The following is an 18,840-nucleotide window of genomic DNA, read 5'->3' as shown; positions in this document are numbered from 1 at the left end:
CAATCCCTAGGTATCTTACCCTCTTCCATACATTTATTAAATAATTGCACCAACCACTCCAAAACTATATCCACACCTGCTTTTAACATTTCTATCTTTATCCCATCAATCCCGGCTGCCTTACCCCCTTTCATTTTACCTACTGCCTCACGAACTTCCCCCACACTCACAACTGGCTCTTCCTCACTCCTACAAGATGTTGTTCCTCCTTGCCCTATACACGAAATCACAGCTTCCCTGTCTTCATCAACATTTAACAATTCCTCAAAATATTCCCTCCATCTTCCCAATACCTCTAACTCTCCATTTAATAACTCTCCTCTCCTATTTTTAACTGACAAATCCATTTGTTCTCTAGGCTTTCTTAACTTGTTAATCTCACTCCAAAACTTTTTCTTATTTTCAACAAAATTTGTTGATAACATCTCACCCACTCTCTCATTTGCTCTCTTTTTACATTGCTTCACCACTCTCTTAACTTCTCTCTTTATCTCCATATACTCTTCCCTCCTTGCATCACTTCTACTTTGTAAAAACTTCTCATATGCTAACTTTTTCTCCCTTATATATATATATATATATATATATATATATATATATATATATATATATATATATATATATATATATATATATATATATATATATATATATATATATATATATATATATATATATATATATATATATATATACCACCTCACAGTGTATATACCACCTCACAGTGTATATACCACCTCACAGTGTATATACCACCTCTCAGTGTATATACCACCTCTCAGTGTATATACCTTTCATTGTATATATCCCTCTCACCATTATAACACCACGGTGTGACCTGAGTCATCATTATAACCCCAGAAGGTTACTTGGGACATCATTATAACCCAAGGGTGTGACCTGGGTCATCATTATAACCCCAGAATATGACCTGGGTCATCATTATAACCCCAGGGTGTGACCAGGATCATCATTATAACCCCACAAGAAGACCTGGGTCATCATTATAAATCTGGGTGTGACCTGGGTCATCACTATAAACCAGGGTGTGACCTGGGGCATCAATATAACCCCAGAAGATGGCCTTGACCATCATTATAACCCCAGAAGATGACCTGGGTCATCATTATAACCCCAGAAGATGACCTGGTTCATAATTATAACCCCAGAAGATGACCTAGGTCATCATTATAACCCCAGGATGTGACCTGAATCATCATTATAACCCCAGGATGTGACCTGGGTCATTATTATAACCTCAGGATGTGACCTGGGTCATCATTATAACCCCAGGATGTGACCTGAATCATCATTATAACCCCAGGATGTGACCTGGGTCATCATTATAACCTCAGGATGTGACCTGGCTCATCATTATAACCACAGTATGTGACCTGGGTCATCATTATAACCCCAGGATGTGACCTGGGTCATCATTATAACCCCAGGGTGTGACCTGAGTCATCATTATAACCCCAGGATGTGACCTGGGTCATCATTATAACCCCAGAAGATGACCTGGGTCATGGTTATAACCCCAGAATATGACATGGGTCATCATTATAACCCCAGGGTGTGACCTGGATCATCATTATAACCCCAGAAGGTGACCCGGATTATCATTATAACCCAAGGGTGTGATCTGGGTCATCATTATAACCCCAGAAGATGCTCTGGGTCATCATTATAATCCTGGGTGTGACCTGGGCCATCACTATAACCCAGAGTGTGACCTGGGTTATCAATATAACCTCAGAAGATAACCTGGGCCATCATTATAACCCCAGAAGATGACCTGGTTCATCATTATAACCCAAGAAGATGACCTGGGTCATCATTATAACCCCAGGGTGTGACCTGAATCATCATTATAACCCCAGGATGTGACCTGGGTCATCATTATAACCCCAGGATGTGACCTGGGTCATCATTACAACCCCAGTATGTGACCTGGGTCATCATTATAACCCCAGGATGTGACCTGGGTCATCATTATAACCCCAGGGTGTGACCTGAGTGATCATTATACCCCAGGATGTGACCTGGGTCGTCATTATAAACCCAGAAGATGACCTGGGTCATCATTATAACTCCAGGATGTGACCTGCTTCATCATTATAACCCCAGGGTGTGACCTGGGTCATCATTATAACCCCTGGATGTAACCTGGGTCATCATTATAGCCCGAGGGTGTGACCTGGGTCATCATTATAACCCCAGGGTGTGACCTGGGTCATCATTATAACCCCTGGGTGAGACCTGGGTCATCATTATAACCCCAGGATGTGACCTGCTTTATCATTATAACCCCAGGGTGTGACCTGGGTCATCATTATAGCCCCAGGGTGTGACCTGAACCATTATTATAACCCCAGGGTGTGACCTGGGTCATCATTATAACCCCAGGGTGTGACCTGGGTCATCATTATAACCCCAGGGTGTGACCTGGGTCATCATTATAACCCCAGGGTGTGACCTGGGTCATCATTATAACCCCAGGGTGTGACCTGGGTCATCATTATAACCCCGGGTGGTCAACAAACTAGCCTAGAATTACATGAAACTGATTTTCAGTTAGCGTGTGAAGCTGTGAGATTGATGGATCCTAAGTCTCACCTGAGGATCGGTACTTACCTGACTTGCAGACCTAATTAACCCCTTGATTACTGCTTTCCTGTGTACACGTAATACACCTAACTACTATCAAATTATCATCAATTAAGTCTTTTGACTCTTGCCTATTAAGTATATATATATATATATATATATATATATATATATAGGTTGGTAGACAGCAACCACCCAGGGAAGTACTACCGTCCTGCCAGATGACTGTGAAACAAAAACCTGTAATTGTTTTGCATGATGGTAGGATTGCTGGTTTCTTTTTCTGTCTCATAAACACGCTAAGATAACAGGGATATCTTGCTACTCCTACTAACACTTTGGTCACACTTCACAGACACGCACATGCATATATATATATACATACATCTAGGTTTTTCTCCTTTTTCTAAATAGCTCTTGTTCTTTTTATTTCTTCTATTGTCCATGGGGAAGTGGAAAAGAATCTTTCCTCCGTAAGCCATGCGTGTCGTATGAGGCGACTAAAATGCCGGGAGCAATGGGCTAGTAACCCCTTCTCCTGTATACAATTACTAAAAAAGAGAAGAAGAAAAACTTTATAAAACTGGGTTGCTTAAATGTGCGTGGATGTAGTGCGGATGACAAGAAACAGATGATTGCTGATGTTATGAATGAAAAGAAGTTGGATGTCCTGGCCCTAAGCGAAACAAAGCTGAAGGGGGTAGGAGAGTTTCAGTGGGGGGAAATAAATGGGATTAAATCTGGAGTATCTGAGAGAGTTAGAGCAAAGGAAGGGGTAGCAGTAATGTTAAATGATCAGTTATGGAAGGAGAAAAGAGAATATGAATGTGTAAATTCAAGAATTATGTGGATTAAAGTAAAGGTTGGATGCGAGAAGTGGGTCATAATAAGCGTGTATGCACCTGGAGAAGAGAGGAATGCAGAGGAGAGAGAGAGATTTTGGGAGATGTTAAGTGAATGTATAGGAGCCTTTGAACCAAGTGAGAGAGTAATTGTGGTAGGGGACTTGAATGCTAAAGTAGGAGAAACTTTTAGAGAGGGTGTGGTAGGTAAGTTTGGGGTGCCAGGTGTAAATGATAATGGGAGCCCTTTGATTGAACTTTGTATAGAAAGGGGTTTAGTTATAGGTAATACATATTTTAAGAAAAAGAGGATAAATAAGTATACACGATATGATGTAGGGCGAAATGACAGTAGTTTGTTGGATTATGTATTGGTAGATAAAAGACTGTTGAGTAGACTTCAGGATGTACATGTTTATAGAGGGGCCACAGATATATCAGATCACTTTCTAGTTGTAGCTACACTGAGAGTAAAAGGTAGATGGGATACAAGGAGAATAGAAGCATCAGGGAAGAGAGAGGTGAAGGTTTATAAACTAAAAGAGGAGGCAGTTAGGGTAAGATATAAACAGCTATTGGAGGATAGATGGGCTAATGAGAGCATAGGCAATGGGGTCGAAGAGGTATGGGGTAGGTTTAAAAATGTAGTGTTAGAGTGTTCAGCAGAAGTTTGTGGTTACAGGAAAGTGGGTGCAGGAGGGAAGAGGAGCGATTGGTGGAATGATGATGTAAAGAGAGTAGTAAGGGAGAAAAAGTTAGCATATGAGAAGTTTTTACAAAGTAGAAGTGATGCAAGGAGGGAAGAGTATATGGAGAAAAAGAGAGAGGTTAAGAGAGTGGTGAAGCAATGTAAAAAGAGAGCAAATGAGAGAGTGGGTGAGATGTTATCAACAAATTTTGTTGAAAATAAGAAAAAGTTTTGGAGTGAGATTAACAAGTTAAGAAAGCCTAGAGAACAAATGGATTTGTCAGTTAAAAATAGGAGAGGAGAGTTATTAAATGGAGAGTTAGAGGTATTGGGAAGATGGAAGGAATATTTTGAGGAATTGTTAAATGTTGATGAAGATAGGGAAGCTGTGATTTCGTGTATAGGGCAAGGAGGAATAACATCTTGTAGGAGTGAGGAAGAGCCAGTTGTGAGTGTGGGGGAAGTTCGTGAGGCAGTAGGTAAAATGAAAGGGGGTAAGGCAGCCGGGATTGATGGGATAAAGATAGAAATGTTAAAAGCAGGTGGGGATATAGTTTTGGAGTGGTTGGTGCAATTGTTTAATAAATGTATGGAAGAGGGTAAGGTACCTAGGGATTGGCAGAGAGCATGCATAGTTCCTTTGTATAAAGGCAAAGGGGATAAAAGAGAGTGCAAAAATTATAGGGGGATAAGTCTGTTGAGTGTACCTGGTAAAGTGTATGGTAGAGTTATAATTGAAAGAATTAAGAGTAAGACGGAGAATAGGATAGCAGATGAACAAGGAGGCTTTAGGAAAGGTAGGGGGTGTGTGGACCAGGTGTTTACAGTGAAACATATAAGTGAACAGTATTTAGATAAGGCTAAAGAGGTCTTTGTGGCATTTATGGATTTGGAAAAGGCGTATGACAGGGTGGATAGGGGGGCAATGTGGCAGATGTTGCAAGTGTATGGTGTAGGAGGTAGGTTACTGAAAGCAGTGAAGAGTTTTTACGAGGATAGTGAGGCTCAAGTTAGAGTATGTAGGAAAGAGGGAAATTTTTTCCCAGTAAAAGTAGGCCTTAGACAAGGATGTGTGATGTCACCGTGGTTGTTTAATATATTTATAGATGGGGTTGTAAGAGAAGTAAATGCGAGGGTCTTGGCAAGAGGCGTGGAGTTAAAAGATAAAGAATCACACACAAAGTGGGAGTTGTCACAGCTGCTCTTTGCTGATGACACTGTGCTCTTGGGAGATTCTGAAGAGAAGTTGCAGAGATTGGTGGATGAATTTGGTAGGGTGTGCAAAAGAAGAAAATTAAAGGTGAATACAGGAAAGAGTAAGGTTATGAGGATAACAAAAAGATTAGGTGATGAAAGATTGAATATCAGATTGGAGGGAGAGAGTATGGAGGAGGTGAACGTATTCAGATATTTGGGAGTGGACGTGTCAGCGGATGGGTCTATGAAAGATGAGGTGAATCATAGAATTGATGAGGGAAAAAGAGTGAGTGGTGCACTTAGGAGTCTGTGGAGACAAAGAACTTTGTCCTTGGAGGCAAAGAGGGGAATGTATGAGAGTATAGTTTTACCAACGCTCTTATATGGGTGTGAAGCGTGGGTGATGAATGTTGCAGCGAGGAGAAGGCTGGAGGCAGTGGAGATGTCATGTCTGAGGGCAATGTGTGGTGTGAATATAATGCAGAGAATTCGTAGTTTGGAAGTTAGGAGGAGGTGCGGGATTACCAAAACTGTTGTCCAGAGGGCTGAGGAAGGGTTGTTGAGGTGGTTCGGACATGTAGAGAGAATGGAGCGAAACAGAATGACTTCAAGAGTGTATCAGTCTGTAGTGGAAGGAAGGCGGGGTAGGGGTCGGCCTAGGAAGGGTTGGAGGGAGGGGGTAAAGGAGGTTTTGTGTGCGAGGGGCTTGGACTTCCAGCAGGCATGCTTGAGCGTGTTTGATAGGAGTGAATGGAGACAAATGGTTTTTAATACTTGACGTGCTGTTGGAGTGTGAGCAAAGTAACATTTATGAAGGGATTCAGGGAAACCGGCAGGCCGGACTTGAGTCCTGGAGATGGGAAGTACAGTGCCTGCACTCTGAAGGAGGGGTGTTAATGTTGCAGTTTAAAAACTGTAGTGTAAAGCACCCTTCTGGCAAGACAGTGATGGAGTGAATGATGGTGAAAGTTTTTCTTTTTCGGGCCACCCTGCCTTGGTGGGAATCGGCCGGTGTGATAATAAAAAAAAAAAAAAAAAAAAAAATATATATATATATATATATATATATATATATATATATATATATATATATATATATAACAAGTTGGCCGTCTCCCACCGAGGCAGGGTGACCCAGAGAGAAAGAAAATCCCCCCAAAAGAAAATACTTTCATCATCATTCAACATTTTCACCACACTCACACATTATCACTGTTTTTGCAGAGGTGCTCAGAATACAACAGTTTAGAAGTATATACGTATAAAGATACACAACATATCCCTCCAAACTGCCAATATCCCAAACCCCTCCTTTAAAGTGCAGGCATTGTACTTCCCATTTCCAGGACTCAAGTTCGGCTATATAAAAATAACCGGTTTTCCTGAATCCCTTCACTAAATATTACCATGCTCACACTCCAACAGCTCGTCTGGTCCCAAATACCATTCGTCTCCATTCACTAATATCTAACACACTCATGCACGCTTGCTGGAAGTCCAAGCCCCTCGCCCACAAAACCTTCCCTACCCCCTCCCTCCAACCTTTACGAGGACCCCAACCCCGCCTTCCTTCCCCTACAGATCTATACGCTCTCCATGTCATTCTACTTTGATCCATTCTCTCTAAATGACCAAACCACCTCAACAACCCCTCTTCTGCCCTCTGACTAATACTTTTATTAACTCCACACCTTCTCCTAATTTCCACACTCCGAATTTTCTGCATAATATTTACACCACACATTGCCCTTAGACAGGACATGTGTGTGTGTGTGTGTGTGTGTGTGTGACACATCATGCGTGATATATACACACATACATCACCCTTAGGCCAGTAGGTGACTTGGGCCTGCCTAGCACGGGCCAGTAGGCCTGCTGCAGTGCTCCTTCCTTTCTCACGTTCTCATCACGCGTGACACACACACATCACATGTAACACATAGGATACTCACATCAACAGCCACACCTTCCACATGATATGTGTCATCATCCAGACATCTGTCATCCGCCGTGTGGGGTGACAAACCAGGCTGGTGACGGTAGAACTCCTGTGAGTCCTTGTACCACTTCAAGGTATACAAGGTTGACCCTCCCTCGTCTTCGTAGTCACAGCGGAGGTGGACCTCGTCCCCTACTATGGCCACGGGCGGCACGCCCAGGTCCGTGATTCGTACTCCGTACACTGCCCCTGGGGAGAGAGGAGGGAATGATAAGCAGGCTGGTTTCTCGTAGATTTCGGGGAGGTGGGGGGATTAGAGGAAGGGGCGGGGGGCTGTTTGGGAGGGGAGGAAATCGTTTGGGAGGGGTGGATTGATGGGGATAGATGGGTAGAAGACAATGATGGAAGGAAGTGAGGAAAGGAGGGAAATATATAATAGGGTGAATGTAAATCCCCCCCTCTCCCTCCTTCATTCCTTCTCTTCCTTCACCTCCCTTGCTGTACGCTGGGTGAATTAGAAAATAGGTATAGGAAGAGAGGAGAGAAGGAAGAGTTAGTGAGGTAGGCGAGATAACGTGGTGTAGAAGAGACAAGATAATAGTGGGTTAGTAGAAGAGAGATAGAGATAGAGAGATAGAGAGAGATAGATAGAGAGGGGTGAAATACAATTTGTATAATATATATATATATATATATATATATATATATATATATATATATATATATATATATATATATATATATATACATATATATATATATATGTCGTGCCGAATATGTAAAACTGGTCAATTAGCCAAAACTCATTTAAAATTAAGTCCTTTCTGAAATTTTCTCTTATACGCTTAAAGATATATTTTTTTCATTAATGTTAATGCAAAAATTTTTAATTTTGCACCAAAAGAAACTTAGAAAACTTACCTAACCTTATTATAACAAGAGCAATTTATTTTAGCCTAACCCAACTAAATATATTTTAATACGTTTACAATAATTTAATACTAAACAAACACAATCAAATATATTTTTTTCGTTAGGTTCAGAATGATATTGGCGAAATTATCGCATACACAAATTTTCACTTGTCCTATATGGCAAGATGAGCGTTGCTATTTAAGCCAAGATCGCAAGTTCTGCCTATTCGGCACGACATATATATATATATATATATATATATATATATATATATATATATATATATATATATATATATGTCGTGCCGAATATGTAAAACTGGTCATTTAGTAAGAACTCATTTAAAATTAAGTTCTTTCTAAAATTTTCTCTTATACATTTAAAGATATATTTTTTTCATTAATGTTGATGTAAAAAATTTTAATTTTGCACCAAAAGAATCTTAGAAAACTTACCTAACCTTATTATAACAAGAACAATTTATTTTAGCCTAACCCAACTAAATATATTTTAGATTTGTTTACAGTAATTTAATATTAAACAAACACAGTGAAATATATTTTTTTCGTTAGGTTCAGAATGATATTGGCGAAATTATCGCATACACAAATTTTCACTTGTCCTATATGGCAAGATGAGCGTTGCTATTTAAGCCAAGATCGCAAGTTCTGCCTATTCGGCACGATATATATATATATATATATATATATATATATATATATATATATATATATATATATATATATATATATATATATATATATATATATATATATATATATATATATATATATATATATATATATATATACATGTGTTTAGAATTGAAGTTTGTAAGGGATCTTTGTATGTCATAATTGTGGTATTGTTACCAACGATGGCTTGTGTTTACCTTGTATACTTGTTGTGGTTGTTCCTGCCAGAAATCCTCGCCAGTGTTGGTGACACTGCAAAGTTCTTTTGTTTGTAAGTCTGAATAGAAGTAATAAGTAAGTTTGTGGGGGTTTGTGTGTGTGAAAGAGAGAGAGAGAGAGAGAGAGAGAGAGAGAGAGAGAGAGAGAGAGAGAGAGAGAGAGAGAGAGAGAGAGAGAGTCTGAGGAAAATTAATCCAGTTCTAGTCTCTGTGAAAGCCATTTTTCGGCCTAATTGTTTTCATTCTGGCTGAGATTCTCTAAGATAATTTATGATACAGTGAGGAGAGGGGAAAAAGTTCCTCATGTGTGTGTGTGTGTGTATATATATATATATATATATATATATATATATATATATATATATATATATATATATATATATATATATATATATATATATATATATATATATATATATATATATAGTTAATTAGGTCACGCGGTACCAAGTGACGTCTTGAAGGTTACTTGGTACCTGCTTCCCTTACAGCTGTATCTTTGATAAATTAAATACCTGTGTAAGACTTGGATATCTGTGTTGTGGAGAGGTTTCGCCACAGTGGTTTCATCAGTCCAATACAAGAAGAATGGTGAAGATCGGAAGGAGGTTGATGTAATCAGTCCCTCGAGATTGATGGACTGATTACATGGACTCCAGCACGAGGGACTGATTATCTCAACCTCCTTCCGATCTTCACAGTTGTTCTTTGTATCGGACTGATAAAGTCACTGTAATATAGTAACTAACTACTGTACCTACTTAACTACTTCTCTCCTGCTGTGGGACAGAAAATGTCTGACCCTCTCTCTCTCTCTCTCTCTCTCTCTCTCTCTCTCTCTCTCTCTCTCTCTCTTAGCTAACTCTCTGAGCAAGTTAGTTACAATCAATACCTCCTAACTCTCCTCCTCGCTGCTAACTCTACCTTTTAAGTCATTAAAAGTTTGCATAATAACCAGCTTGGGGAACTCTGTGTAAAATTCAAAGCTTCTCAAACGATCAAGCTTTAGAGCCGCTCTATACCAAACATATCCCCCCCTCCCCCTCCTCTCCCCCTCCTCTCCCCCTCCTCTTCCCCTCCTCTCCCCCTCCTCTCCCCCTCCTCTTCCCCTCCTCTCCCCCTCCTCTCCCCCTCCTCTTCCCCTCTCCCGCTCCTCCCTTCTCAAAAAAATACTCAAAACTGAAAAAGCAAATCAGTTTTTTTTGCGGGGTAACAATGCGTTGGGAGAATTTTAGGGACAAGTGATTAGAGTGAGGTGCCTGTGAGTGTACCTGTGGCTGGTCAGCCTGGCTGTTGGTGCTAGGGGCAGGCAAATGCCCAGCACGGCCAGACCACAGCCTGCTTGACTAAGGGGGCGTCCAGACAGACAGACAGACAGGGAGTCTAGCTTTCTCTACGACTTTCTAGACGCGACAAACAGCTCAAACCAGAGAGGCTGAAACTCACAGACACACACACACAAAACAGGCCAAGTGTCTTTCGACAAGAACCTCTGATAACTGGTTGCATAACATAAGACACATGGGACTGGTTCCTACTATATAAATTATAAGAACCACCATCGCTTAGATACCAAGTCATGTAGGGGGATAATGGAGTGTACGGATAATTGGGGAATAAGCGAGTAATCAGAGGGAGTAGGCAGGAGAGGTGCGTCCAGTGACAGGAGCGGAGGTAATGTGAGGTCAGTGGAGGTAATGTGAGGTCAATGGAGGTAATGTGAGGTCAGTGGAGGTAATGTGAAGTCAGTGGAGGTAATGTGAAGTCAGTGGAGGTAATGTGAAGTCAGTGGAGGTAATGTGAAGTCAGTGGAGGTAATGTGAAGTCAGTGGAGGTAATGTGAGGTCAGTGGAGGTAATGTGAAGTCAGTGGAGGTAATGTGAGGTCAGTGGAGGTAATGTGAGGTCAGTGGAGATAATGTGAGGTCAGTGGAGGTAATGTGAGGTCAGTGGAGGTAATGTGAGGTCAGTGGAGGTAATGTGAGGTCAGTGGAGGTAATGTGAGGTCAGTGGAGATAATGTAAGGTCAGTGGAGGTAATGTGAAGTCAGTGGAGGTAATGTGAGGTCAGTGGAGGTAATGTGAGGTCAGTGGAGGTAATGTGAGGTCAGTGGAGGTAATGTGAGGTCAGTGGTGACTACACTGTCACCTCTCATCACTACAACTACACTACTCACCCTCTCACTACTTGAAATAAAATAACGAATAAAATAATAAATAACGGGGACAGTAAACATTACTATCCCAGCGAAACAGTTTATTATTAAGTCGTTGTACAGTAATATACTTGGGAACAGGAGAACACTCTTGGATTTAGATAAATGGAGATAGCACACATAAGTAGGAGACAGGGAAGACAATCAACTGTCGAAATAGAATATACCTTACAATATAGTTCAGAGGACAGTTCATCACAGGAACTCTGTCATACTCAATCCACAGGTCCCAAGACCTACACAGCCGAGCACTGTTCCAGCCGGTACTCAGCCCAGAGTCTCCTCCAGAGACTATCCAGCAGCCCTCTCCCGAGCTCTGCACGAAGGTCAGAGCTCCGCCGGAATCTCTTGCACAGCTGTTTCCCTGATCTTATATGGTCCTTCAAGCACCCCCCACAATGGGGTGTGTACCACGTGTTTTGACCTGACGCCGTCAAGAACAGAAGACCTGAGAGTTAAGCCGAAAGTCGTGTCTGACAGCTATTTGCCAAGGCAAGGAGTGACCATTTACTGGTTAATTAGGTCTTCCTCAGAGACCTCACAAGCATAGTGGACTTCATTACATGGTAACTAAAACACACACACACACACACACACACACACACACACACACACACACACACACACACACACACACACACACACACACACACACACACACACACACACACACACACACACACACACACACACACACACACACACACACACACACACACACACACACACACACACACAAACACACACACACACACACACAAACACACACACACACACACACACACACACACACACACACACACACACACACACACAAACACACACACACACACACACACACACACACACACACACACACACACACACACACACACACACACACACACACACACACACACACACACACACACACACACACACACACAAACACACACACACACACACACACACACACACACACACACACACACACACACAAACACACACACACACAAACACACACACACACATTCGATGCCAGAAATAAACTTGACTGAAAAACAACACAAAAATCAGATGTATTCATCCTACACCTCTTCCCTTTGTTCTCCTGTTACTACCTTCCCGTTGTTCTCCTGTTACTACCTTCCCATTGTTCTCCTGTTACTACCTTCCCGTTGTTCTCCTGTTACTACCTTCCCGTTGTCCTCCTGTTACTACCTTCCCGTTGTTCTCCTGTTACTACCTTCCCGTTGTCCTCCTGTTACTACCTTCCCGTTGTTCTCCTGTTACTACCTTCCCGTTGTTCTCCTGTTACCACCTTCCCGTTGCTCTCCTGTTACTACCTTCCCGTTGTTCTCCTGTTACTACCTTCCCGCTGTTCCCCTGTTACTACCTTCCCGTTGTTCTCCTGTTACTACCTTCCCGTTGTTCTCCTGTTACTACCTTCCCGTTGTTCTCCTGTTACTACATTCCCGTTGTTCTCCTGTTACTACCTTCCCGTTGTTCTCCTGTTACTACCTTCCCGTGGTTCTCCTGTTACTACCTTCCCGTTGTTCTGTTACTACCTTCCCGTTGCTCCCCTGTTACTACCTTCCCGTTGTTCTCCTGTTACTACCTTCCCGTTGTTCTCCTGTTACTACCTTCCCGTTGTTCTCCTGTTACTACCTTCCCGTTGTTCTCCTGTTACTACCTTCCCGTTGTTCTCCTGTTACCACCTTCCCGTTGTTCTCCTGTTACTACCTTCCCGTTGTTCTCCTGTTACTACCTTCCCGTTGTTCTCCTGTTACTACCTTCCCGTTGTTCTCCTGTTACTACCTTCCCGTTGTTCTCCTGTTACTACCTTCCCGTTGTTCTCCTGTTACCACCTTCCCGTTGTTCTCCTGTTACTACCTTCCCGTTGTTCTCCTGTTACTACCTTCCCGTTGTTCTCCTGTTACTACCTTCCCGTTGTTCTCCTGTTACCACCTTCCCGTTGTTCTCCTGTTACTACCTTCCCGTTGTTCTCCTGTTACTACCTTTCCGTTGTTCTCCTGTTATTGCCTTCCCGTTGTTCTCCTGTTACTACCTTCCCGTTTTTCTCCTGTTACTACCTTCCCGTTGTTCTCCTGTTACTACCTTCCCGTTGCTCCCCTGTTACTACCTTCCCGTTGTTCTCCTGTTACTACCTTCCCGTTGTTCTCCTGTTACTACCTTCCCGTTGTTCTCCTGTTACTACCTTCCCGTTGTTATCCTGTTACTACCTTCCCGTTGTTCTCCTGTTACTACCTTCCCGTTGTTCTCCTGTTACTACCTTCCCGTTGTTCTCCTGTTACTACCTTCCCGTTGTTCTCCTGTTACTACCTTCCCGTTGCTCCCCTGTTACTACCTTCCCGTTGTTCTCCTGTTACTCCCTTCCCGTTGCTCTCCTGTTACTCCCTTCCTGTTGCTCTCTTGTTATCCTCTTCCCGTTGTTCTTCTGTTACTCTCCGTTGCTCTTCTATTACTCCCTTCCCGTTTCTCTCCTGTTACTCCCTTTCCGTTGCTCTCCTGTTATTCTCTTCCCGTTGCCCACCTGTTACTCCCTTCCCGTTGCTCTCCTGTTACTCCCTTCCCGTTGCTCTCCTGCTGCTCAATTTCCGTTGCTCTCCTGTTACTCTCTTCGCGTTGCCCACCTGTTACTCCCTTCCCGTTGCTCTCCTGCTGCTCCCTTCCCTCTGCTCTCCTGTTACTCCCTTCCCATTACTCTCCTCCTGTTACTCTCGTTCCGTTACTCACTTCCTGTTGCTCTCATCCTGTTACTCCCTTCTCGTTGCTCTCTTCCTGTTATTCTCTTCCCGTTACTCCCTTCCCGTCACTCTCTTCCCGTTACTCCTTTCCAGATACTCTCCTCCTGTTACTCTCTTCCCCTCCCTCCCTTCCCGTTACTCTCCTCCTGTTGCTCTCTTCCTGTTACTCCCTGCCCGTCCCTCTTCTCCTGTTAATTACCTAAACAACGGAAAACCACATCTCAGGTGAGTTAGATAAAAATATAAACATTGATATTAAACAGTGAGTAAAACAGGGAGTTTAACAGGGAGTGATAACGCACCTGTTATCACCGCTCACACACCTGTTATCACTGCTCACACACCTGTTATCACTGCTCACACACCTGTTATCACCGCTCACATACCTGTTATCACTGTTCACACACCTGTTATCACTGTTCACACACCTGTTATCACTGCTCACACACCTGTTATCACTGTTCACACACCTGTTATCACTGCTCACACACCTGTTATCACCGCTCACACACCTGTTATCACTGCTCACACACCTGTTATCAATGCTCACACACCTGTTATCACTGCTCACACACCTGTTATCACTGCTCACATACCTGTTATCACTGCTCACACACCTGTTATCACTGTTCACACACCTGTTATCACTGCTCACACACCTGTTATCACTGTTCACACACCTGTTATCACTGCTCACACACCTGTTATCACTGCTCACACACCTGTTATCACCGCTCACATACCTGTTATCACTGTTCACACACCTGTTATCACTGTTCACACACCTGTTATCACTGCTCACACACCTGTTATCACTGTTCACACACCTGTTATCACTGCTCACACACCTGTTATCACTGCTCACACACCTGTTATCACCCCTCACATGCCTGTTATCACTGTTCACACACCTGTTATCACTGTTCACACACCTGTTATCACTGTTCACACATCTGTTATCACCATTCACACACCTGTTATCACTGCTCACATACCTTTCATCACCGCTCATGTACCTGTTATCACCGCTCACACACCTGTTATCACTGCTCACACACCTGTTATCACCGCTCACACACCTGTTATCACTGCTCACACACCTGTTATCACCGCTCACACACCTGTTATCACTGCTCACACACCTGTTATCACCGCTCACACACCTGTTATCACTGCTCACACACCTGTTATCACCGCTCATATACCTGTTATCACTGCTCACACACCTGTTATCACTGCTCACACACCTGTTATCACCGCTCACACACCTGTTATCACCGCTCACACACCTGTTATCACCTCTCACACACCTGTTATCACCGCTCACACACCTGTTATCACTGCTCACACACCTGTTATCACCGCTCATATACCTGTTATCACTGCTCACACACCTGTTATCACTGCTCACACACCTGTTATCCCCGCTCATATACCTGTTATCACCGCTCACACACCTGTTATCACCGCTCACACACCTGTTATCACCGCTCATACACCTGTTATCACCGCTCACACACCTGTTATCACCGCTCACACACCTGTTATCACCGCTCACACACCTGTTATCACTGCTCACACACCTGTTATCACCGCTCACACGCCTGTTACCACCGCTCACACACCTGTTATCACCGCTCATATACCTGTTATCACCGCTCACACACCTGTTATCACTGCTCACACACCTGCTATCACCGCTCACACACCTGTTATCACCGCTCACACACCTGTTATCACTGCTCACACACCTGTTATCACCCCTCACACACCTGTTATCACCGCTCACACACCTGTTATCACCGCTCACACACCTGTTATCACCGCTCACACACCTGTTATCACCGCTCACACACCTGTTATCACAGCTCACACACCTGTGATACCGCCCACAAAGGATGATACGAAGCTGTGACAGTGATAAACAGTGAAGGTGCCAGTACAGTGCCTTGGGGCACTCGACTGTTTATTCTGGTGAGGCTAAATTTCGTACTGTTTAATGTCACTGTTTGTCTCCTGTTTATTCTAGTTTTTTAATATACATTTTCCTGTTATTCCTTCTGACTGCCCCTACAACTCTCTCTCTCTCTCTCTCTCTCTCTCTCTCTCTCTCTCTCTCTCTCTCTCTCTCTCTCTCTTTTTTTTTTTTTTTTTTTTTACACAGGGTTTGACAAGGTTAAGGATCCCTAGCTTTATTGACAGCTATATTACAGGTTAAGGATTCCTAACTTTATTGGCAAGCTAAGAGCTGTTACCTACATCAGCTCATTTGAAAGCATTTTTATTGTTATGAGACATACAAGTACGGGACAGGTTGAAGTTGGAGCCATCTGTGGGCCAGCTGTGAGCCATCTGTGGGCCTGCATTTTCATTTGATCAACTGACTTTATCTCGTTGATATCATTATGCTGTACGAATGTGTTCCATACTCGAGTCATCCTGGGTATGTATGATCTCAGATGGAGTGATGTTCTGGAGAAGGGTACAGCCAGAGTGAAGTTGCTGCTTTCTGCCCGTCTTGTGGCATAAAAGCTTGTTTCACGCTGTCCTCGAAGTGGATCCAAGTGTGGTATTTTGACAATATTGGCCTTGTACATAACAGTAAGGCCACCCATATCCCTCCTATGTTGAAGGCTCTGCTGAAATGACAGATCTATCCAGATCTCTCTCTCTCTCTCTCTCTCTCTCATTCTCTCTCTGTCTCATTTTCTCTCTCTCTCTCTCACTCTGTCTCTCTCACTCTGTCCCAGCTTCAATGAGGCACTCAAATCTTAGTGCCGCGTACCTGCTGGTCCTGAGTGCCACTCTATAATTGTGTGTGTGTGTGTGTGTGTGTGTGTGTGTGTGTGTGTGTGTGTGTGTGTGTGTGTGTGTGTGTGCGTTTTCATATCCCCCATCTCCCACCTCCATCTCCTCCTTCATCCCAGCATCCCTCCCAGCATTCCTCCCAACATCCCTTCCAGCATCCTCCAGCATCTCCAGCATCTATCCTCAGCATCCCCAACGTACCACAGCCTCCCCCAGCACCCCTTAGCATCCCTCAGCATCCCCCAACATTTCCAGCATCTCCCAGCCTCCCCCAGCACCCCTTAGCATCCCTCAGCATCCCCCAGTATTTCCAGCATCTCCCAGCCTCCCCCAGCATCTCCCAGTAGCAACTCTGAGCATCTCACCAACAACTTCGCCAAAGATTACAGTTTCTCTCCAGAAACTATCTTTCCCTGCCTGGCTCTGATTAATTACTACTATCCTAAATAAAATAGTCGGCTAGAACAGAAGTTGGAGAAGGAAGTATTAGGTGTGGGTGTGTGGGTGGTGGGTGAAGTGTGGGGGTGAGGTGTGGGTAAAGTGTGGGGCTGAGGTGTGGGGGAGATGAGTGTTGGTTGGTGTGCGGGGTAGTGATGTGGGAGGTTGGAGGAAGTGTTGTGATTGCAGGTGGTAGTGATGATAGTGATGGTGGTGATAGCGATGATGGTGGGGAATAGGGTTGAAGTTGGAGTCATCTGTGGGCCGGCGATGTCATTTGGTCAGCTGACTTTATATCGTTGATATCGTTACCAATATGTTCCAGACTTGAGTCATCCTAAGAATAAATGATGTCAGATATAGCGATGTTCCAGAGAAGGTTACAGTCAGAGTGTAGTTGCTGTTTGTTGTCCGTCTTGGGGTGTAGAAGCTCACTTCTCGCTGTTCTCGGAGTGGAGCCAAGTGTTATACCCTGACAATATTAGCCTTGCACATGTCAGTAAGGCCGCCCACGTTCCTCCGATGTTGAAGGCTCTGTCTAGGATGGGTCCGTCTTGCTCTATTCTGTATCCTGCCAAGAAGTTGCAGATGAGACGGAGGGCAGACATTCCAAGAAAGTGGAGCATACTCTATTGTCGAGCTTCCTGGCCGACTTGTTTGTAAGATTTACGACGTGGTTCTTCATGGTCAGTCTGGAGTCAAATTTCACCTCAAGGATATCAGCTTCATCCCCCGGTACTAACTTTCTCCCATTCATTGTTACCCTACTCCAGCATTACCATCATGGTGTCCAGAGACCATGATTCCTATCACTGCTTCAGCATTACCATCATGGTGCATAGAGACCATCACTGTTACCACTGCTCCAGCGTTACCATCATGGTGTCCAGAGACCATGATTCCTACCACTGCTCCAGCATTACCATCATGGTGCCTAGAGACCATCATTTGTGTTTTCTCAGGAGCAAATATGGCCTACCATCGTTTTCCTCAGGCTGATACACCTCTTGGCTGGTGATTGATGTAACCTAGAGCAGCTGGTGATTGATGTAACCTAGAGCAGCTGGTGATTGATGCAACCTAGAGCAGCTGGTGATTGATGTAACCTATAGCAGCTGGTGATTGATGCAACCTAGAGCAGCTGGTGATTGATGTAACCTATAGCAGCTGGTGATTGATGCAACCTAGAGCAGCTGGTGATTGATGCAACCTAGAGCAGCTGGTGATTGATGTAAGAGCAGCTGGCATCTCCTTTCTTGGATAACTAAACGCCAGAGTACAGTTGTCTACATAAGAATGGGATTCTGGGATGAGATGACGCCCTTTTAGGCAAACATTCCATAACAATGGCCCAAGAATACCTCCCTGTGGAACACTGGCACCAGTGGAGTCTCTCTCTCTCTCTCTCTCTCTCTCTCTCTCTCTCTCTCTCTCTCTCTCTCTCTCTCTCTCTCTCTCTCTCTCTCTCTCTCTCTCTCTCTCATATGCACTGCAGTTATTCCTATTTTTATATCCATCCTGGATAAAAGCTG

General features: G+C 43.5%; 1 protein-coding gene across 1 annotated transcript in view; it reads right to left on the bottom strand.

Moving 5' to 3' along the window:
- Positions 1-18,205, bottom strand: part of LOC138851978 (uncharacterized) — a 20,198-nt gene extending 1,993 nt beyond the window's left edge. Inside the window, exons 1-2 of the mRNA XM_070081576.1 lie at positions 18,088-18,205; positions 7,287-7,522 (exon numbers count right to left, since the gene is read on the bottom strand). Coding sequence (XP_069937677.1) covers positions 7,287-7,522; positions 18,088-18,205 — 354 coding nt within the window. The remainder of the gene's footprint in view (positions 1-7,286; positions 7,523-18,087) is intronic.
- Positions 18,206-18,840: the final 635 nt, after the last annotated feature.

This window comes from Cherax quadricarinatus, unplaced genomic scaffold (assembly GCF_038502225.1).
Source record: "Cherax quadricarinatus isolate ZL_2023a unplaced genomic scaffold, ASM3850222v1 Contig3198, whole genome shotgun sequence".
NCBI classification, from domain to species: domain Eukaryota; kingdom Metazoa; phylum Arthropoda; class Malacostraca; order Decapoda; family Parastacidae; genus Cherax; species Cherax quadricarinatus.
The sequence above is the reverse complement of the archived record's forward strand: the minus strand, read 5'-3'. Positions and strand labels throughout refer to the sequence as shown.